Here is a 23,245-nt window from a genome sequence, read left to right on the forward strand (position 1 = left end):
GGGGACTCCACCCATCCCTCAATCCACTTATATCCAGGAATGCCTGAGGCCAGAGGTAACTGAAGGAAATAAGAGACACTTTTAAAAACAAGAGGGTAATTTTCAAGCCAGACTCTCTACCCCTTGTTCTAGCCTCTTTGAAATTGTAGGGGCAACTGTAAGATCTTAGGTCCTCTCTGCAATTGTTAATAATTCTGTTTATAGGTATATGATCTCTGATATCTGTGATTGTCTGTGTTTTATATATAATATAGTGTTTTTGCCTCCAGGTGGTATCACCAGTTTATAATATTTGATTGGCTTAAAGAAAAGGAATAAACGCTTATATTGTTGCAGGATACTTGGACAGAGATGGGACACCAAAGCTCGGGAAGCAATGTTTATTGATTCCAGCACCGGCTCAGCAGATTCACATCCAGAGGCTGAGCCCCTATCCGGACAGGACTCAGAGCTATATACCCTGAGGTTTCTGGGTTAGCAGCTAGGATTCCTTATTAGGACATGCGACATTGTCTTAGCTTCTGACTGGCTCCCAGGTGAGGTAGGAATTAGGAAATGTTAAACGCAGAAGTCTTGGTGGCCATGTGGTCTGGGAAAGCCTTTGTCTAGGGCCCTCTGCCACAGTATTAAATTTGAATAATATACTAACCCAAATACTTTTCAGGATCACGTGATCTAAGAAAATATTTGATACTAAGTCTGGTTTAACTTTCGGATAGATTTGTCTTTTAAGATTAACATTAAATATGGTATCTGTTGTTTTACCTGGGTTTACAAAAAAAATGTTATCTCTTACAAAACTTGTCAAGAAAATAGCTTGAGTAGCAATTAACGTTGATATATTAAAAATAAATGTCAACTGGCCGGCCGAGTGGCTCAGTTGGTTAAGAGCTCGCTCAAGAGTTTGAGCTCTGAGCAACAGCGGTTCGAGTCCAGCCCGAGCTGAGCAGCCGCTNGTTCGAGTCCAGCCCGAGCTGAGCAGCCGCTGAGCTGCCAACAGGTAGCAGGATGGCTCAGCTGAACAAAAAAAAAAAAGAATAAATGTCAACTGAAATAAGGTTTTAGATGAAACTTTTCAGTAATATATGGTGTGGATGTTTAAACATGGTTTCTCAGCATCTGTTGTGTGATGGAAAAGGGGCCACAGGTTAAACCTGACAAACTCAGGAGACTAAAAATAACCACATAAGATGGCATGAGCATAAAAACTGTCATAACCAAGTGGGCCATGGTGGGAAGTCACATCTTTAGCTTCCTTCATCAGTTTGGTCTCTGCCTTTTCAGTGGGCCTGTCTGTTATTCTGCACCTACGATAACATCTTAGGAATGTCAGTAATCCTTTTTCTGGACCAGAGCTGGAAACTGCAAAGTTCCTCCCTATCATGCTTATCTCCTGATTAATCTCTTTGTGCTGTAAAAAGCAAACTGTTAGCTATCCTGCACCCACCTGTGTAAAAGAAGTACCTGTCTGTCCAATGTACTTTTATCCAATCCCAGAGGTTTTCCCACTTTATTTTTTGCTCAACCCCTTCATCTGTCACCAATGGATTTCGTGTAACCTTCCTCCTTTGATTTTATGTATAAAATAAGCTGCAAACTGCCATTTTGCGGAGCATTTTCTCAATCCATTGAGATTTTGCTTCCCGGCAGTCGGCAGTTTGGCTTAAATAAACTCTTATAAGTTTTCTCTTAGGCTGGATGTTTTTCGTCAACATTACTTGGCGTAGTCGGGTAGGATTCCAGAGAAGCCCACCCAGGAACACCCTGCAGACCCAGATTCTGTGCTCGGTTCCAGCAGGGGCCCATTGTGCCCCACCGGCTCCTTGCTTCACATCGGTTGAACTTGAGTGAGTTTTTGTTGGGAATCCGTATCTCCCTGTTTTAAGGTAAGAGACCCTGACTTTATTTGAGCTGTTTTAAAATCCTCGAGGTGGCAGGGTTGAGATAACCCAGGTTAAGGAAAAGAGTTAAGGAAACTCAGAGAGGAGAAATGAAATGGGTGGCTGGTTTTAATTTTGTCTTTTCAATTGGAATTGCTTACTGCAAGTCTGAACAAAACTTTTCGCCGGATAAATGAGAGTCTGAATTTGTTCATCTCCAAAGATAAGGCGCATTTTCTCCCTCCAGCTTGAATTTCGGGTATTCTTAGGTGACTAAGAATCTCTGTGGAGGTGTTTGAGGGTACTCCTCAAAACGTGCAGTGGCCCTATAGGGAATTCCAACACAACTGTAATGAACTATTTGACTCGTCCAGGGACGCGCACCTAAAGGCTGGTTACCTAGCTTTCCGAGTCCTCAGGGTTGTACCAGACAGCCGGGGAGAGAAACCGAGACATGTAAGAGGGTTGAAGCGACTCGGGAGGTGACAGCCCCTTGAAGCTCAACCCATAAGCTTCAACCCACTATACAACATCCCCAGAAATTTGTTCAGACTCTGCAGATACCTAAAGAAAACGAAAACTAACATGGGAAATCATGCCTGTAAGGTCGATAAACCGCAAGAACTCCATCCCGCCGTTGATACTCCTGCGAGCTACATGTACAATACGTACAGAGCCCCAACTTGCAAGTATTTACAGAAATGGGAAATTGTAACAAAAAGTGATATCAGCTTAAAATGGCCAAAGTGGGGAAGTTTTGAGGTTTCCAAACTGATTTTTTTGCGCGCTCAATTGTAAAAGGCTGACTCTAAAATTAAACTAAATGAGTGGGAAGTTTATCTTGATTGGAAATTAGAAGCGTCTAAGCGGAGCACAGATAAACTTATTTCTCTCCAGGAAGTTAATAATAAAATTTTAGAAACTGTGTCTGAATGAAAAAAGGCTTCTGAAGCTGATAAATGCTGGCACCACCCCCACCCCCCACCCCCACCCCCACCCCCGTCTCCAACTGCTCCAGTCTATCCCTTGCTTTCTGAACTCCCTTGTCCCGACTTACCCCTCCCCGTTTTCCTCCTCCTCCTGCTCCTATCTCCTCTATACCCCCTCCACCACCACTCCCCACTGAGCCAGGGCAAATAAAGAATTAGGAATTCAGCCCAAGATAGACTGGGAAAACCAGAAATTCTGGCAGCTCCTTTCAGGGAGAAGCCGGTTTCAGGCAGAGGGGAACCAGCAATTGTATATGTTCCTTGGACTAGAACAGAATTAAGGAATTTAACTAAAGATTTTCCTGACCCTCTCCAGGACCTTGATGGGTTTGGAAAGGAATTTGATTTAACTGTTAGAACATGTGATCCTGGCTATTCTGACCTATTCGAATTAATACACTTACTAGTTTCTGAGAGCAAAACAACAGAATGGCTGAATAAGGTTCTCTGGGAAGCTCCTATAGAGGACTTTTTGAAACAGAGGCAGACCGGGAAAAATGCAGGGAATTAGCCCGCCGGCTTTATCAAGTCATATCTGAGATTTTTCCCCAGAAAATGGACTGGACTAAGGTCCAGCAATGCAAAACAAAGCCTGATGAACCAGTGCTTGATTTCTTTGAATGCTTTGAAAGAACTTTCAAACAATACTCAGGTCTGTCCCCAGAGAGTTTTAAGAATCATCACAATGATCCTTTACTAAATTCAACATTTTTGGAAGGATTAGATGAAGAGCTTGTAATGCTGATTAAACAGCATAAATTAAATTGGCCAATTGCACATACTAATGAACTGGCCTCCCTGGCTGATCAACTATCTAAAACTATTGAAAAGACAGAAAGAGATAAAGCTGCCAAAATCATGAACTTACAGCTTCAGCAATTAAGCAATCAGGTCAGGCCTCCCCAAAGGTCTTTTAGACAAGGGGAAAGAGAAATCTGCTATTACTGTAGAAAGCCAGGTCATTTTAAGAAGGATTGTAGAAAACTTAAAGGGAATTTAGAAAAAGAAAAGAAACAAAAGCAAGCATAAGGCTGCTCCAGGGACTGAGAGGGTATTTCCCCTTCTCCTTACCAATACTTTAGGAGAAATTGCAATTATCATAAAAGGGGAAATTACCAAGGCCCTTGTAGATACTGGGGCTACTTTTTCTGTTCTTAACCGTACCCAGATAAGTTGCCCTCTCCCCCGGAGTAAAGCTTCTGTACAAATGGTAGGGGTATCTAATCAACCAATGTCTGTTTTTAAATCAGCCTATTCCCTTCCAGCTAGGGAATGTAATGGGCAACATATTTTTCCTAATCAAGTCTGCCCCAGTTCACCTGATAGGGAGAGATTTTCTTGAAACTCACGATGCTCACATATCCTTTTCCCAGAAGGGTGAAATGTCTTTAGAACTAAATGATTCAGATACTGAACCAATTGGGAAAGTAATGATTTTAAAGGAACCTCAGCAAGAGGAAACTAATCTTGAGACTGAACAATTATTGCAGGACGTCCCAATGCAACTTTGGGCCCTTTCTAGTACAGATATTGGCAAGATTAAGTCAGTCACTCCTATTAAAATAACTGTAGATGATACTTTACCCCTACCTAATATTCGCCAATATCCTTTGAGACCTGATGCACTAGCTGGGATTAAACCCATTATAGGAAATTATTTTAAAAGGGGGCTTATAATTCCTTGTACAAGCCCCTCGAATTCTCCTATCCTTTCAGTAAAGAAGCCAAATGGAAGGGGCTGAGATTCATGCAGGATCTCAGAGCAATAAATAAAATAGTTATTTCCAGACATCCTGTGGTTCCAAATCCACCTACCTTATCAGCCATTCCTGTAGACTGCCAATATTTTTCAGTAATAGGTTTATGTAGTGCCTTTTTCAGCATTCCTGTAGAGGACAGTCAACATCTCTTTGCCTTTACCTGGAAAGATCGCCAATTTACTTGGACTGTAATGCCCCAGGGTTATACAGAAAGTCCCACTTATTTTCCCCAGATATTAAAGGCTGATTTGAATGATGTTGTTTTTCCCAGAGATTCTACTCTAATCCAATATGTGGATGACTTACTTTTATGCTCCAGGACATTATTAGACTCCCGAAAGGACACAATTTACCTACTGCAACAACTAGCTCTAAAGGGACATAAGGTCTCAGAGGAAAAACTTCAATTTTGTCTGCCCCGAGTAAAATACCTTGGTCATCTCATATCTAAAGATGGGTTATTAGTTAACTGTGAAAGACTCAAAGGAATCCTATCTTTTCCCCTTCCAAAAACCAAAAAGCAGCTTAGGGGATTCCTGGGTCTAACTGTAATTTGATCTCAAATTTTTCATTAATGGCCCAGCCTCTATATGCTTTATTAAAGGCAGATAACTCTGATCCAATTCAATGGAACCCAGAAGGGAAACAAGCTGTAAAAATGCTAAAGGAAAAATTATCTAAAGTTCCTGCTCTGGGACACCCTAATTATAAGCTTCCTTTTTTCCTTTTCACACATGAAAACAAAGGAAATGCTTTGAGTTCTAACTCAGAAACATGGAGACCTTCATAGACCTATAGGATATTATAGTCAGCAGTTAGACTCAGTAGCAAAAGGGCTTCCCCCTTGTATGAGGGCCATCTCTGCTACAGCCATGTTATGCAAACAAGAAATACAGAGTTATGGGCTCTCCTTTAACTATTTATGCTCCTCATTCTGTTGAATCCTTACTGAACTCTCATCACACTCAACACTTTTCTGTCAGTCAACTGGCTTCTTATGAAGTACTTTTGCTTTCTGCACCTAATATTTCTTTAACTCGATGTAACAGTCTTAACCCAGCAACTTTATTACCCTTTTTGCGGGATGAAGACACCCATGATTGTGTTTTGCTTACTGACCACCTTCTTGTTCCTAGAAGTGATTTACAGGAAACTCCTATTGATAATGCTGACTTAATTTGGTTTACAGATGGCTCTTATTTGAAGGATGAACAGGTGCATTACCAAGCTGGATATGCAGTAACTTCCATGGTGGACATAATTGAAAGTTCTTATTTACCTGAAATAAGATACCCCCAGCAAGCCGAGTTAATTGCTCTAGCTCGAGCTTGTCAATTGGCCAAAGATCAAGTAGCCAATATTTATACTGATAGTCAGTCGCTATGCCTTTGGTGTAGCTCATGACTTTAAAATGCTGTGGAAGCAGAAAGACTTCTTAACTTCCTCATGGCAGCCCATAAAAAATGGAAAACAGGTTGCAGAATTATTAGATGCCATACAACAACCGAGACAATTGGCAATTATCAAAATTTCAGGACATTCTAAAGCTGCTACCATGGAAGCAAAAGGAAGTAATTTAGCGGATGCTGCAGGTAAACAGGCAGCATTAAACAGCCAAATTATCCAGACCCGAGAATGTTCCTTGCTTCCTATTAAATCAATAAAAGACTCTCTTTTACAGTCTCAACAGACAGCTACAGAAGAAGAAAAGAGGTTATGGCAACAAAAAGGAGGAACCTGGGCCGGCTGAGTGGCGCGATGGTTAAGAACTGGCTTGGGACGCCAGAGAGCCCCGGTTAGGATCCCACATATGAGGGCCAGTGACGCTGCCCTCCACAGCTGAGATGCTGAACAATGGCTCAACCTGGAGCTGGGCTGCCTTGAGTCGCTGGCGACGGCGTAGGCTGCAGCCCCTGTGGCAGTGGGTTGCCATGGGCTACCGTGTGTAGCCAGCAGCCAGCGTGAGCAGCCAGCAGGAAGCCAGCGACTGATCTGCCTCGCCTGGGAAGAGCGCAATGATGGTGCCAACTTGGGCCAGTGAAGCAACGTCCTCCACAACTAGACTGAAGAACAAAAGGACAGCAACTTGTCTGTTCCCCTTCCCCCAATTCCCCAGCACTGTTCCCATCCCCCCAATTCCCCAATAAAAATCTTTAAAAAAAAAAAAAAAGGAGGAACCTTTGACCCAGACAAACAGATACGGCTTGGACCCAATCAAAAACCTATCTTACCTATAGGGGCTCAACTGCCTATACTTCAATATGTGCCTGAGCTCACGCATTGGGTCCTGAAAATATGATTTTATGGAGCAAACAATATTACTGGAAACCTTCTCCCACTGTAGCTCATAAAGTGTATAACAGGTGTTCTATCTGTCCAAAATATAACCCATGAAAACCACTCCATGGGTCTCAAGGACATTTCCCACTTCCTTTAGGTCCATTTGAGGTATGGCAATTGAATTTATCCAAATGCCACTGTCTCAGGCATACAAATATATATTAGTTATGATTTGTATGTTTTCTCACTGGGTTGAGGCATTCCCTTGCAGGAGAGCAACAGCCTTAACTGTAGGTAAAGTGCTTTTAGAAAAAATAATTCCCATTTGGGGAATCCCCTCTGAGTTACATAGTGACAGAGGGACTCATTTCACTGGGCAAATAATGCGATCCATCTGTAACATTTGGCCTATTCCACAGCATTTTCATTGTGCTTATCACCCCCAGTCCTCTGGATTGGTGGGACGTACCAATGGTACAATAAAAATTCAACTAGCCAGAATTTCAGAAGTTTTTAATCTCCCATGGCCTAAGGCTCTCCCTGTCATGCTTCTCAACCTGAGATCTCCATTTGGTAAAGACAGCCTTTCTCCTTATGAAATAGTCACTGGTTGCCCTATGCACCTGGATGAAGGCATATGAGCCTACCTTACTAAAGGGAGACATTCTACATTATTGTCAAGGACTTATTAACCAGCTTAAAGGGATTAATAAATTAGTAATTGATTCATTTCACAGTACACTCCTGGGAGACAAAGACTTCAAAAACCATGGCTTACAGCCCAGAGACTTTGTCTATTGGAAAAGATATCAAATAAAAGAGTCTCTCCAGCCTCGTTGGAAGGGACTTTATCAGGTGTAACTAATCCATGTGCAGCCAAACTTAAAGGAGTTAACTTGTGGATTCACATTTCTCATTTAAAGAAGGTGCCTCATCGTGAAGGGCCATCTGTTCCTGTATCTGACACTAGTCTCCGTCTCCAGCGAACATCAACGGCTCAAGGACGAGAAGCCGCTGATATCAAAGGCAGACAGCTATCCCAAGACATTGATAAGACCTTTACGCCCACAAATTAATGTTGGACTCAGGAACATTTATTTAACCTTTTTTTGAATTTCACTCAGACCTTACTCTTATATGACCTAATTGTTGAAATACGGCTCTTTTATTGTTATTATCCTTCTCATGATTTTCTAATAGAAACAGTATCTGTCTCTCTGAACCCCCTCCCCTACTGGATATGAGAAATTTAACATGGGTACCTGCTAATCTTTCCCACTTACTAGACAATGACATTCTCATCAGTCACGATAATGAGGCTGACACATTGTTAGTCACACATTGGTCCTCTCCTACTATTAACATAAATTTGGGTACATTTTTTTACTGGATATATGTATTATAAAGGACCCATCCTAAGCAAGTACTTTCAAGAACACCTCCCTGATAATTCCTCCTGGTAGGATTATATATGGATCTCATTTAGATGAGTATTGTCTAGTTATAGGAATGAATGATAAGAAATTAAGGAAAATACCTGGGTATCATGGGAAAAGGCTTGTAGCAGCCTACCTTATCTGTCATAGTATAACTTGCCTCCAAACCACCAACCATGCTCCTGTGGCTGGATCCCCGGAAAACAGGAAAAGAATAGATGGGTCCCTGTTTCAGAAGTTATTGGAATTACTTGGTGGGTAGATATGTCTGTAAGTACCCCACCCTCCTTGCGTCCTGGACGCTTATGGGAATCCTATGGAATCCTAAAACTCTAGCTCATTTTGGGGTTACCACTACTCAATTAACTATTGCTTGGGAGACAATATTTTGGGGTCCATTCAATGTACTCCAGTTGCTCCCAGGCCTTGGGCACCCTGTGGCAACAACATTCCTGGTGGATACAACATTGGCCTCCTATAAGAAATAAAAGGGAAATACTTGGAGGATTGGGAGCTGGCCTTAGTATTCTGGGACAAGCTGAATTTGCAGCTAATGAACATCATTAGAAAAAGACTCTTTATCTAAAATAGGTGATATAGAGGGGATGTTATTTCAAGAGGCAGGCAAAGAACGGGAAGCAGCATGGAAAGATAATGAGGCCCTAGCTAAACGGATAGAACAGACTCGACAGACTATCAAATCTCATGCACAAACCCAGTAATGGGAATGTGCCTGTACCTTAACCCAACAAGGCCTATTTATGCTAATACAAGTGGAATCCGAAGTAGCTATGAAACAATGGCCAACTATAATGGGTGCAGAAGCACAGACCAGAAACTTATGAGACTCTTATGATCCCCTTGGACTTTGAAAAATTTTAAATGGAAAATGTGATCTAAGACATTGTATCTTAAAAACCCAGGCACCTCGGTTAAATCCTAAACTAAGATTTTCAGTAGTTCAACTGGCTGGTAGAGGGGACCATCCTCAATAATACTAGAATACTTCCAATGGGAAGTAGATGGGCTATATTAAATAATAAATGGGGACCCATCTCATTACCTGATTGTGAATATCGAAAAGGTGAATGGTTATGTCCCATCTATATAGAATCCTGAATTCACCCAATCCTGGCCTATTGTATCCACCCCAACAAACAATATATGGTATATGGGAAGGGGACATTTTTGCTGGGAGGGGTTAGAAAATTCTTCTGTCATACTGACTTCTACTGTAATGACACCAGGTTTACGGTAAATGCTACTGCAATATGATGTAATACTGAAATCATAGGCAAATTAACTTTGCCTGAGGTTAATGAAACATTGATACTGAAAACCCAGTGTATTGGGAAATTAAACAATCCTCCCCATGAAGTCATTTCTGTGGAAACTAATTGGCCAGAAGAAAAATTAGAGCTTTTGTATCATGAAATAGAAAGTCTTCATTCATCTGGCCAGACTTATCATAAGGTACAAATAGCAGTAGACAAGGGAGGAAAACTTATTAGATTAATAAAGAATTATGATAATGCATGTAAAAGGTTTTTTGTATGACTAGGATGTTAATGGAAATATAGGTTACTTGCTTTTGTCAAGAAATTAAGGTTCTGAAGGTTATGGATTCTAATTAATATGAAATCAAATGATGTATGTTTTCAAAGAAGGTATAAGGTATGGAAATAGCTTTTTGGAGGAACTGAAAGAAAGTAGTTTGTCCTAAGGATGGTTATTTTTTTTAAAGATTTTTATTGGGGAACTGGGGGGATGGGAACAGTGCTGGGAAATTGGGGGAAGGGGAACAGACAAGTTGCTGTCCTTTTGTTCTTCAGTCTAGTTGTGGAGGATATTGCTTCACTGGCCCAAGTTGGCACCATCATTGTGCTCTTCCCGGGCGAGGCAGATCAGTCGCTGGCTTCTGGACAGCCGCTCACTGCGGCTGCTGGCTACACACGGTAGCCCATGGCAACCCACTGCAGCAGGGGCTGCAGCCTACGCCATCCCGGCGACTCATGGCAGCCCAGCTCCAGGTTGAGCTGTTGTTCAGCATCTTAGCTGTAGCGGGCAGTGTCACTGGCCCTCATATGTGGGATCTGAACCGGGGCCCTCTGGCGTCCCAAGCCAGTTCTTAACCATCGCGCCACTCGGCCGGCCCAGGATGGTTATATCTGAATGAGTGAGAGGAGACAAACTAAGGGGACTGGGAAAGTTATAGGTTTGTGAAGAAAAATCTTGAGAGGATTTTATACATGGTTAACCTAAATGCGATTAAGTTTAAATATCAAAAGTAAGCTGGTATAAAGTTAATTTTCTCTCTCTGCTAAATAAGACAACGTTGGTTAGAGTATTAGTCGGTTATTGATATTATGAAAAGTTTTCTGCCTGAAAAGCAAAGATTATATGTGTCATAAGATAATTTTCTATGTTTTATATTGTTTTAATTAGGTCTTTAGTTACTCAAGAAAATTAAATCTAAAAACTAAGTTTTGCTAATAGTTAAGTAAACTTTTGTATTTTAGGACTGCTAGAGTTTATGTGCCCTCCTGGGTGTCAGAGTATAGGCCAGTATAAAGAAGCTCAGATGTGTTGAACAACCAAAACAAAAACAACGAAGAAAAAAAGGAACAGTGAGACTGGAGATGAGGCTAGAGGCAGGCCAGATTTTTGGCTGCAGTTAATAGACAGGCCAAGGCCAGGGCTGCCTCAGGGTCATCCCAGCAACCCCAGAATAGGCTTTAGATGTGGAAGCCCAGACCAGTGGAATAAGGAGTGTCCTAATCCTGCCAAGCAGCTGTGCCCCCTGTGCAAACTAAAAGGGCACTGGAGAAGGGATTGTCCCGTTCTGAAGGAGCAGGGACCAACTCTTTCCCACAAATGGCTGTGGTTGACAGGTGGGCTGGGCTTCCCAGTGGCTCCTCAGAGGAGAGGCAATTCTCATCACGGTAGGAACTGTGGGTGACCCTTGATGTGGCAGGTAAGCCTGTTAATTTCCTGATATGGGAGCCATTTATTCTGTCTTAACCACTTACTCTGGACCTATTTCCTCCAGATCTGCTTGGTTGTGTGGATAAATAAAGCCCCTAAATTTGGGCTCATACTCAAGCCTGTTCCTTATCATTGGCCTATACCTTAGAGGAAATGTAAAATGAGCAAATCAGACTTAAAAAAGAGTGGAAAAGTTTTGTCAGGAGGCCTCTAAGCCCTGGCTCTAATTGCCCATTGCTTTGGATTCTGACCTCAATTTTGTTATGTCCTATGTTCACTTGGGGGAGAGGTTCAGCAGTCACTTAGGAAATATGGGGAACCGACACCTCTCCCAGGCCAACCCCTCTACACCTTGGATCCCCGGAAAGCCAGGGGACCAAGTACTATTAGAAGCCTAGAGGGGGAGGGGTCTCTAACAGAACAGTTAGCTCCTAAACAGAAGGGACCCTTTGCAACTTTTCTGAGCACACCAACTGTCATTGGGCTTCAGACAGTCAGTGGCTGGGTCCACTTCCCTTGAATCAAAATTATTTAAGTCTCCACAGGACTCCCTCAGGAGGAAGACTGTCACTCCTGTTCCTGTGAGAAAATTGAAGACCTTAAGCTCCACTCCACACAGAACTGCCAGAGCTGCTCATTTTTGCCTCTACCTGTTCCCCACCTGGGATGCCCATTAAATGCCTTTTGGTTCTCCTCTTTCCCAGGCTCCTCTAGGGAGAATAAGCAAGAAGCTCTAGTGCCCATAGGCAGGGACGATGCCCACTCTCAGCAGGAAGCAGCCAGGAACAGTCATGGTCCTCTACCCTTGCAACCATGCTAATTTTATAGAAATAGATGAATAAAAAGCGGGGGAATTGATACAGGGCCCGGTTGGCACCCCCATAGTAGAGGCCTCTCCATGTCCCTGGCCTCAACTTTCCTTGACCTACATACAGCTTAACAGATCATCCCTCTGTGGCTTAAGCTCTAAATGTCCCCTGTCCCACTAAAAAGTTCCCCGTTTTAGAAAATCACCTGATATTTATGATTAATGCCCTTAGGCTTATTGATCACAATCTCAATGGTCTACCAGGCTACTCCCATCATTGTTCCTGGGTTGCTGACTCCACCCAAGTCACCAGGCCACAGAGAAGGCTTCATGCAGACCCCTGGAACCATCATGCAGCCTTTAGAGCAGCGGACCCCTTTCATAGGGGTCGCCTAAGACCATCGGAAAACATATTTTCGATGGTCTTAGGAACCGAGACACCGCTCCTCTATCCGTCTCCAGGCCCACATGCAGATACGCCCACATACGAGTACCTGGCGACCCCTGTGAAAGGGTTGTTCGACCCTCAAAGGGGTCGCGACCCACAGGTTGAGAACCGCTGCTCTAGAGGAATGCCCAGATTTTCCCTTAAATATCCCAGGCTGGTCTGAGAATGTTAAGGCAGTTTTTGGAGGTGTTGACCTGCTGCCTTCTCAGACCACCAACCGGTACTCTGATAAACGCTTATTCTATGGCCCAACTCCTGTGCTGATCTATTGGCTGAGCAGCGCAGGCAGCAATGCGCACTGGACTCATTTGGCCTCCAGTTTCAAGAGGACTGATTTAGAGTGAAGGATGATAATAGTTACTGTTATTCCTACCATAAGGATCACCCCCATAGAAATCGCCAATATTTGCTCTTCACCTGAAATAACCCAGTCTCGTCTTTTAACCAAAAGCCATGTCCCTACCGACGTCTCTCACACTGGTTACATTTTTCTGGACTTTGGATGACAGAACCCTGTTAAATACCAGGAATAAGACTAAGTAAATATGTTATATGGGCCGGCCGAGTGGCTCAGTTGGTTAAGAGCTCGCTCAAGAGTTTGAGCTCTGAGCAACAGCGTCGCCGGTTTGATTCCCGGCCCAAGCTGAGCTGCCAATAGGTGGCAGGATGGGTCAGCTAAAAAAAAAAAAAAAGAAAAAAGAAAACAGTCACACTACCATAGCCGCCTGCTTTCTGAGGGCTGGCATAGGGAGATAGGACTGAGACTGGAATCGGGGAAGGTTTTGATTTTAAAAATTCTTTATATGGGCCGGCCGAGTGGCTCAGTTGGTTAAGAGCTCGCTCAAGAGTTTGAGCTCTGAGCAACAGCGGTTCGAGTCCAGCCCGAGCTGAGCAGCCGCTGAGCTGCCAATAGGTAGCAGGATGGCTCAGCTAAAAAAAAAAAAAAAGAAAAAAGAAAACAGTCACACTACCATAGCCGCCTGCTTTCTGAGGGCTGGCATAGGGAGATAGGACTGAGACTGGAATCGGGGAAGGTTTTGATTTTAAAAATTCTTTCCTTGGGCTGGCGGAGTGACTCAGTTGGTTAAGAGCTCGCTCTAAGAGTTTGAGTTCTGAGCAACAGCGGATGGATGCCTGGCCTGAGCTGAGCTGCTGCTGAGCTGCCAACAGGTGGCAGGATGGCTCAGCTAAATAAATAAATAAAAATTCCTCACCTACAGTTCATTTTTTCTCTGAATACCTCAGCTCCCCCAAATTTCCTTTGGCTACCCAAAAATGGCTTCCTCCAGGGATGGCACTCCACTCTCTTCACTAATTCTACAATTCTCAGCCTGAACTCCTTGAGCTTACAAAGTGATTCTTTTCAAAGTGCTCTGTGCGACGGTATACAGGTAATAACATTTTATGTTGACTTCTTAATAAAACACCTACTCAAGAACCTTGACTGATCTAGCCATAGGAACTCCTACTTTCTCCAATGTTATTTCAGGACATTTTCTATGCTCTATCTCTCATCAAAGGTGTTGGGAGGTCCTTGCCAATCTCCACCCTTTTCCATCCACCCTCCACATCCCCTGCCACCACCCCCACACCTCCCAAGTAGTAGTATTGGCTGCTGGCTTGAAGAGCCACTATTATCTGCACATGATAGTCACAAATGCTGCTGCATCTCTAAGGGTCCTGTAGCAATGATATAGCCCCTTGAACATTGATTTATGTGGTGGCTAGAGTCCACAGCGCTGCAGCTCAACAAATGAGAAGGTTGAAGTGCTTTTACAAGCTGCCCTGGAAGCCTAAGCATCTCTCAGATCTCCATTAGGGAATTTCCTCATGGCAAGGTCTACCTGTATGGGCCATTTTCGGAATACTGAATTTTCTTCAAAGCCAAGTATTTAGTGAAAGGGTTGGTGGGCTTTGAGTACACATGAGCTCACCAAGTGCTTTTATGTAAGTAATGTTCATTGGTTTTTTTCTTTTACTGTTTTAGTTGTTGAAGTGAAATTCACAAGGCAGAAAATAGCCATTTTATACAATTCAGTGGAATGTAGTACGTTCACAACGTTGTGCAACCATCACCTCAACCGAGTTCTAAAACATTTTCGTAACCCATAGATGCAACTGAGTTTTAGAGGGGCTCACTCTCCAAGCCTTGGGGATTGTGCCAGGCCTTTTCCAACAAGGACGCTGTGGAGATTACTTCTGGGATGTTAGCAGCTAGAGCAAGGGAGGAGGCCTACAGTAGGTCCTCCCAGTCAGGGCTGCAGTTTTCTTCCCTCTGTTTTAAATTAACAGGTAATACTAAACCTTTTACATCAATCCTATTGTTTATCTGACATAACTGTTTAGGACTGAACATGGTAAAGGTAAAAGGGGTATGGATTGTAAAACCTAGGGCAGAAACATAATCCTAGAAGGAGGCATGCATAAACAAGCCCTATGGACTTGGGGCAGAAACCTGTAAAACCTGACATGGCATCCGGATGAAACTTCACTGCTGAACTGGAGCTTATTTTTAACCTATAAGGAATTTTACTTAAGACAGTAGTTTTTAAGTCTCCCCATATGTTTACCTGTGAGTCAACCACTTCCTAAACTCAGTGTGGTGGAATGAGGGTTAATAAACATATAAAAGGCCCCAGTACAGTGCCTGGCACATTAGAGCCCTAAAACATTGGAGTCCTCCTGCTGGGGCACCAAACTCTCAATGACACCACCCTAAGGCACTCACTGCGGGGACTTAAAATGTAGTTCATGACTGCTCTAAATGTGGCATTTCTATCTTAGCCTCCTGTCGTAAATGAGAACTATAAACTGGGGCTTGAGTCAAACACTTCCATTTAAAATATGAGAAGTAGGGGGGCCAGCCGAGTGGCTCAGTTGGCTTAAGAGCGCGAGTTCTGAGGAACAGGGCCGCTAGTTTGATTCCCACATGGCCCAGTGACGCTGCGCCCGGACAAAGCTGTTGTTGAGCTGCCAACAGGTGGCAGGATGGCTCAGCTGGTGTAACAGGATGGTGGGCTATGCCTACCTGCAACTAAAAATGAACTCGGCAACTTGAGCTGAGCTGACGCCCAGATGGCTCAGTGGATAGAGCGTGCGCTCTTAACAACCTGCTGGTTCGACTCCTGCATGGGATGGTGGCTACTCCCACCGGCAACTAAGACTGAACACAGCACCTTGAGCTTAGAGGTCACGAGCTGCGGACAGGCAGCTAGATGGCGACTGGCACCCTCTACAACAAAGTCTGAAGAACAGCACCTTGGCTGGTCCCCTTCCCCAACAGTCCTCCTCCCCCAATTCCCCAATAAAATCTTTAAAAACAAAACTATGCGAGCAGTAGGGATAAGGGTTAACGCACTTGTGCCTCAGCAAGCCAGTGCTTTAACTCCCATCTACCTCCTTACTTCTAATTTAGGCCTTACCTGCCCTTTCATGCTGAACCCCAATTAAATATCAGGGCTTTGGTATATGGGGTGTACTTACAGAGATGAATAGCTATTACCTTCCCATCTAACTGCTTCTCTTTTGCCTCCTTCCTCAGGAACACCCACATCCCCAAGTCCCTTTTGAGGCCACACTTACAAGGAAGGCTGACCCCCCTCACCCACCTTGAGGCCTCCATGCCAGTGGGCCCTTACTTGTTCTGGACCAACAAACCCAACCCACTACAAGTAAACAGGATTTTTCTTAATGTCTTAAGGATGCCATTTGCAATAATAGCCTACTTCCCCAGATCCCTTCCTTACCTAAGAGCAAATTACCATTCAATTTTAGACACCATAAAAAACACAAACTATGCAGGCCCTTCTGACCTCAAAATAAAACAGACAGACACATCACTCGACTTTTTTTGAGTTTATTTACTTTCAAATAACAGCTCTTAAAAAAAAAATAAAAAGAAAGGCCTGAGTTGGTATGAGTATAACAAAAAAATAAAAGTTAAAAGGGACTAAAAATGGCAGTATAAACTGATTTCTAGCTTTACACAGAAAAAAAAAAAGCACGTTCGTAACTTCACCAACAGACACGTGGGTCAACTTCCCCAGCAAGTTGCAAAGTTGAGAGCAGATGAGAGGCAAATATAGGGCAATGCAGTGTTGAATCTTATCTGTCTCCAAACCATACGTGAGCAATCTGGAAAAAGCCTCCTAATCGACCTCCTCAATGGTGGGGCCAGACCCAGAGCCACCAGCCCCGGGGCCACCCGCCCCCTGGTACAGTCCGCTGATGATGGGGTTACACACCTGCTCCAGCTCCTTCCTCTTGTGCTCAAACTCCTCCTTCTCCGCTAGGGTGTTGGCGTCCAGCCAGGAAATCACCTCCTGGCACTTGTCCAGCACCTTCTTCTTGTCCGCCTCGCTGATCTTGCCCTTGAGCCCTTCATCCTCCACAGCGCTCTTCATGTTGAAGGCGTAGGACTCCAAGGCGTTCTTGGCAGACACCTTCTCGCGCTGCACCTCGTCCTCGGCTTTGTACCTCTCGGCCTCCTGCACCATGCGCTCGATCTCCTCCTTGCTCAGGCGGCCCTTGTCGTTGGTGATGGTGATCTTGTTGGCCTTGCCCGTGCTCTTGTCCATGGCCGTGACGTTCAGGATGCCGTTGGCGTCGATGTCAAAGGTCACCTCGATCTGGGGCACGCCCCTGGGGGCCGGGGGGATGCCACTCAGGTCGAAGCGCCCCAGCAGGTTGTTGTCCTTCGTCATGGCCCTCTCGCCCTCGTACACCTGGATCAGCACCCCGGGCTGGTTGTCCGAGTAGGTGGTGAAGATCTGCGTCTGCTTGGTGGGGATGGTGGAGTTGCGCTTGATCAGGGCGGTCATCACGCCCCCGGCCGTCTCCAGCCCCAGCGACAGGGGAGCCACGTCCAGCAGCAGCAGGTCCTGCACGTTCTCAGACTTGTCCCCCATCAGGATGGCCGCCTGCACCGCCGCCCCGTAGGCCACCGCTTCGTCGGGGTTGATGCTCTTGTTGAGGTCGCGCCCGTTGAAGAAGTCCTGCAACAGCTTCTGCACCTTGGGGATGCGGGTGGAGCCCCCCACCAGGACCAGGTCGTGGATCTGGGCCTTGTCCAGCTTGGCGTCACGCAGGGCCTTCTCCACCGGCTCCAGGGTGCCACGGAACAGGTCCGAGCACAGCTCCTCGAACCGGGCCCTGGTGATGGACGTGTAGAAGTCGATGCCCTCGAACAGGGAGTCGATCTCCAGGCTGGCCTGCGTGCTGGACGACAGGGTCCTCTTGGCCCGCTCGCAGGCGGTGCGCAGCCGCCTCACGGCTCGCTTGTTCTGGCTGATGTCCTTCTTGTGCTTCCTCTTGAACTCCTCCACGAAGTGGTTCACCAGCCTGTTGTCAAAGTCCTCCCCTCCCAGGTGGGTGTCCCCCGCCGTGGACTTCACCTCGAAGATGCCGTCGTCGATCGTCAGGATGGACACGTCGAACGTGCCCCCGCCCAGGTCGAAGATGAGCACGTTGCGCTCCCCCTTGCCCGTCCGGTCCAGGCCGTAGGCGATGGCGGCCGCCGTGGGCTCGTTGATGATCCTCAGCACGTTCAGCCCCGCGATCACCCCCGCATCCTTGGTGGCCTGGCGCTGCGAGTCGTTGAAGTAGGCCGGCACGGTGATCACCGCGTTGGTCACCGGGTAGCCCAGGTACGCCTCGGCGATCTCCTTCATCTTGGTCAGCACCATGGACGAGATCTCCTCGGGGTAGAACGCCTTCGTCTCCCCCTTGTAGCTCACCTGCACCTTGGGCTTCTCGCCGTCGTTGATCACCTGGAAAGGCCAGTGCTTCATGTCCGACTGCACCACCGGGTCGCCGAACTTGCGGCCGATCAACCGTTTGGCGTCGAACACGGTGTTCTGCGGGTTCAGCGCCACCTGGTTCTTGGCCGCATCCCCGATCAGCCGCTCGGTGTCGGTGAAGGCCACGTAGCTGGGGGTGGTGCGGTTGCCCTGGTCGTTGGCGATGATCTCCACCTTGCCGTGCTGGAACACCCCCACGCACGAGTAGGTGGTGCCCAGGTCGATGCCGATGGCCGTGGTTTTCGCCATGCCGGTGTCCTGCTCTGTCGCGCCGCGCTGAGGTTCGGGCCTGGAGAACCGCGGCCTGGGTCCGCGACGAGAAGCTCGGTCCTCTCCGAACCGGAAACTGAACGCCGCCGCCGCAGGGGCTGGTCCGAGGAGGCGCTGGGTCTGTGGAAGCCGCGCTCAGGAACAGCTGACGACACCGTGACAACTATCTCGTCTCCGCAGGCTCGCCGTTTCTCCGCGGCCGCGGCTCCGCATTTGTAATTCTTCATCGAGCCCCTCCTTCCCCCGGCTCACCCAATCACCGAGCTCGGCGGGGCTGCCTGGTCGGGAACATTCCAGGGAGTTCTCCTTTTGTCCTGCCCCCAGGCTGACTTGGTCCAATCAGCGTCCTGGATGCCGCCCCTCTGCGTATTCTCCTGGCTCTTCTGGAACTTGCTGGGCTGAGGAGGGGTGGACGGTTGTGGGGGTGGGAGGAGCCTGTTGGTCTTGGGGTCCGCGGGTCCGCGGGGACTGGCCTGGTGAAGCTGGGAAGGGGGCGGGGCTGACGGTGTTGACGCCTCTTCCCTTTGTCGCGTTACAATGGCAATGCAATCTCTGATCTCATGGCTAATGTGGAATCTGGTTAAAAGTATAGCAGCCGGCTCATAGTTGTTGGAAGGGCAGGTGGGGGGCGGGGGGTTGGGGGGCACCGGCTGCGCAGTGTGGGTGTTGAGGGATCCTCACCGACAGTCTGAACTTGACCAAACTGGAACAAAGGCGGCGGCAAGAGAATAGGTGAAAAAGGAGGGTTGATTTCAATGAGGTGGGAATAGGCAAGACTGGCAGGTCCTAGTTTGAGCAAGTGCTGCAAGGGTCCCTAGTTCAAGTGTGAGGTATGGGATGTTGGCCAACCAGGGAAGAGAGATTCTTTGAGGAGTTCAAGGTGGATGAGACTGGAAAGATGTGGAGGAGTTGGTCTGTTATTGTCTCCACATAACAGGATTTTATTGGGTAGATTAGACAGAGACTGCCTGGAGCCTGCCACCTCACCTGAGAAAACTTGTGAGGGTTTGAGTGGATTTCTGGCAGCCCAAATTCTCTCCCACAAATTCCTGGTAGAAGGCAGCTAAATCCACGTGTGGAGATTGGCTTGTGCAGAGACTAGAATGTAAAATAATCTTAGTTCAGCACAAGACAGTTACAATCTCACAATAAAAAATATCACAGACATAGGACAGGACATTTGAGTCAGGACCCGTGAAAATTGAAAATAGTTACACCCACTGCCTTCCCACTTCCAGGTGGTTAAGAATACTATTGTCTACCTGTTGAAAAGGCATGGAAGCATCTGGAAGAGACACTTGTACACCAAAAGGATACTTGTACACCAAGTTCATGGCAGCATTGTTGACAATAGCCATGAGGTATAAGCCAACCAAGTGTCCATGAAGGGAGTAAGTGAATAACATGTGGATACATGTTGGAATATTATTCAGCCTTAAAAGGGAAGGAAAATTAGATACATGCTATAACATAGATGAACTTTGATATTATGCTAAGTGAAATAATCCAGTCACAAAAAGAAAAATAATGTATAATTCCACTAATGTGAGCTACCCAGCGTAGTTGAAATCATAGAGAGAGATAGTAGAGTGGTGGTTTCCAGGGGCTGGTGAAAGTTGGGGGAAGGAGAGTTGTTTAATGGGCATAGAATTTCAGTTTTGCAAGATAAAGAGTTCTGGAGATTGGTTGGACAATAATGTAAATGGACTTACTAGTGAGCTGTACACTTAAAAATGGTTAAGATAGTAAATTTCATGTTATGTATTTTTTAGCTTGATTAAAAATAATAAAATAAAAATTATTCTGCCAAGACTTTATCTCATTTTTTTCTCAATAGGCCTCGGAAAAACATGGCTGCTGCTAAGGGAATGGCCATCGGCATCGACCTGGGCACCACCTACTCGTGCGTGGGGGTGTTCCAGCACGGCAAGGTGGAGATCATCGCCAACGACCAGGGCAACCGCACCACCCCCAGCTACGTGGCCTTCACCGACACCGAGCGGCTGATCGGGGATGCGGCCAAGAACCAGGTAGCCATGAATCCCCAGAACACTGTCTTTGATGCCAAACGTCTGATCGGCAGAAAATTTAATGATCCTGTAGTGCAATCAGATATGAAACTTTGGCCTTTTCAAGTAATCAATGAAGGAGGCAAGCCCAAGGTGTTGGTGTCCTACAAAGGAGAGAAAAAAGCTTTCTACCCTGAGGAAATCTCTTCTATGGTACTGACTAAGATGAAGGAGACTGCTGAGGCTTTTTTGGGCCACCTTGTCACCAATGCTGTGATCACTGTGCCAGCCTATTTCAATGACTCTCAACGCCAGGCCACCAAGGATGCAGGTGTAATTGCAGGTCTTAATGTGCTAAGAATTATTAACGAACCCACAGCTGCTGCTATTGCGTATGGCTTAGATAAAGCAGGTCAGGGAGAACACCAAGTCCTAATCTTTGATCTGGGTGGAGGCACATTTGATGTTTCCATCCTGACCATAGATGATGGGATTTTTGAGGTGAAGGCCACCGCGGGGGACACCCACCTGGGAGGGGAGGACTTTGACAACAGGCTGGTGAACCACTTCGTGGAGGAGTTCAAGAGGAAGCACAAGGAGGACATCAGTCAGAACAAGCGAGCCGTGAGGCGGCTGCGCACCGCCTGCGAGAGGGCCAAGAGGACCCTGTCATCCAGCACTCAGGCCAACCTGGAAATTGATTCACTTTATGAAGGAATTGACTTCTACACATCCATTACCAGAGCTCGGTTTGATGAGTTGTGTGCAGACCTGTTTAGGGGCACTCTGGAGCCTGTGGAGAAGGCTCTTCGGGATGCCAAGATGGATAAGGCTAAAATTCATGACATTGTTTTAGTAGGGGGCTCCACCCGCATACCTAAGGTTCAGAGGCTGCTGCAGGACTACTTTAATGGCCGTGAACTTAACAAGAGCATCAACCCTGATGAGGCAGTGGCCTATGGGGCTGCAGTACAAGCAGCCATTTTGATGGGGGACAAGTCTGAAAAGGTACAGGACCTGCTTTTGTTGGATGTGGCTCCCCTGTCGCTGGGGCTGGAGACGGCCGGGGGCATGATGACCGCCCTGATCAAGCGCAACTCCACCATCCCCACCAAGCAGACGCAGATCTTCACCACCTACTCGGACTACCAGCCCGGGGTGCTGATCCAGGTGTATGAGGGCGAGAGGGCCATGACGAAGGACAACAACCTGCTGGGGCGCTTTGACCTGAGTGGCATCCCCCCGGCCCCCAGGGGCGTGCCCCAGATCGAGGTGACCTTTGACATCGACGCCAATGGCATCCTGAATGTCACAGCCATGGACAAGAGCACAGGCAAGGCCAACAAGATCACCATCACCAACAACAAGGGCCGCCTGAGCAAAGAGGAGATCGAGCGTATGGTTCTGGATGCTGAGAAATATAAAGCTGAAGATGAGGTTCAGAAAGAGAAAATTGATGCAAAAAATGCCCTAGAATCCTATGCTTTTAACATGAAGAGTGCTGTGAGTGAAGAAGGTTTAAAGGGAAAGATTAGTGAGACTGATAAAAAGAAAATACTGGATAAATGCAGTGATGTTCTTTCATGGCTGGAGACTAATCAACAGGCTGAGAAAGACGAGATTGATCATAAGAGAAAGGAATTGGAGCAAATGTGTAACCCAGTCATCACAAAACTCTACCAGGAAGGATACACTGGGCCTGGAATGCCTGGACGGGCCGCTGCCACAGGCCCCACCATTGAAGAAGTAGATTAACCTTATCTGGAGCTGGAGGGTTCTAGAGTGCCTGGAAGGTGAATTTTGTTCCCCTCATCTTCAGACATTGTTAGGATTCTTGATTTGACTGGACCTGAACCTAAATTAACATCGTTTTGGGATTCTGATGGAAAAGTCTCATATGCCATCTTTTCATACTCCAATGTCCTGTTTTTGACTCTAGAATGAGACTCTTAGGAAAACTAGGCACCTCTTTGAACCATTTGATGAATTTGAATGTCTGTTATTTATTTCCAGCCTCCCCAACTTCTTCTGTGTGGATGGTTGCCACTCAGTAAATTTGTTCCTAAAGCAAATTACTTCTTGTATTTTTAAACTGAGTGTATCTTGAAAAGTAAGGAAAAGGAAAGTTCATGGAGAGAGCATGTGTGATTTGATTGTGGGCTAATTATGAATGAGTAAGCTGGTAAGGGCAAAGTATTTAAATTTTCATGAGTTAATTGATTCAAGAAGGAAAATATCTTGACCATCAGGCACTTTAAGCTCCAGCTAAAGCAGTTACTAAGTATAATGACTGCTTATATTCAGTGACAGACCAGTTTAGGTAGAGTTCGGCTGGGGGTACAAACTTCTGCTTGATGTCTTGATGTCGCTTATAGGTGAGGTCTAGGAGATCCAGCTTCTGTGCACTTACATCCTTTACATGCAGAAAACATTTCTACAACAAACTCCTGACAAATGGGTAGTTTTGTACAAGATGAGAAATGGACGATTTAGTACTGTCTTATTTCTTGAAAAACTGTTTTCACCAGTTGTATTATAATATCGTATATTCATAAGTCTCAGGAACATGAGACTAGAAGTAT

General features: G+C 45.9%; 2 protein-coding genes across 4 annotated transcripts; one reads left to right on the top strand and one right to left on the bottom strand.

Moving 5' to 3' along the window:
- The first annotated feature begins 1,650 nt into the window (after nucleotides 1-1,650).
- Nucleotides 1,651-22,859, top strand: HSPA1L (heat shock protein family A (Hsp70) member 1 like). Of its 3 annotated transcripts, none has more exons than XR_002122157.1 (2): nucleotides 1,651-1,886; nucleotides 6,311-6,431. XR_002122157.1 is itself a non-coding variant. In XM_019626685.1 (2 exons), exon 2 carries the CDS (start codon nucleotides 20,505-20,507, stop codon nucleotides 22,416-22,418), a length of 1,914 nt encoding a protein of 637 aa, XP_019482230.1. In that variant the 5' UTR covers nucleotides 1,659-1,886; nucleotides 20,492-20,504; the 3' UTR covers nucleotides 22,419-22,859. The 3 variants fall into 3 exon arrangements, 2 of the variants coding, with proteins under 2 accessions (XP_019482230.1, XP_019482229.1); XM_019626685.1 differs by lacking the exon at nucleotides 6,311-6,431 and adding an exon at nucleotides 20,492-22,859 and having other exon boundaries at nucleotides 1,659-1,886; XM_019626684.1 differs by lacking the exons at nucleotides 1,651-1,886; nucleotides 6,311-6,431 and adding exons at nucleotides 19,306-19,386; nucleotides 20,492-22,859.
- LOC109373093 (heat shock 70 kDa protein 1) lies at nucleotides 16,467-19,093 on the bottom strand. Its single transcript, XM_019626686.1, has one exon. It carries the CDS (start codon nucleotides 18,631-18,633, stop codon nucleotides 16,735-16,737), a length of 1,899 nt encoding a protein of 632 aa, XP_019482231.1. The 5' UTR covers nucleotides 18,634-19,093; the 3' UTR covers nucleotides 16,467-16,734.
- Nucleotides 22,860-23,245: the final 386 nt, after the last annotated feature.

This window comes from Hipposideros armiger, unplaced genomic scaffold (genome assembly GCF_001890085.2).
Source record: "Hipposideros armiger isolate ML-2016 unplaced genomic scaffold, ASM189008v1 scaffold_687, whole genome shotgun sequence".
NCBI classification, from domain to species: Eukaryota; Metazoa; Chordata; class Mammalia; order Chiroptera; family Hipposideridae; genus Hipposideros; species Hipposideros armiger.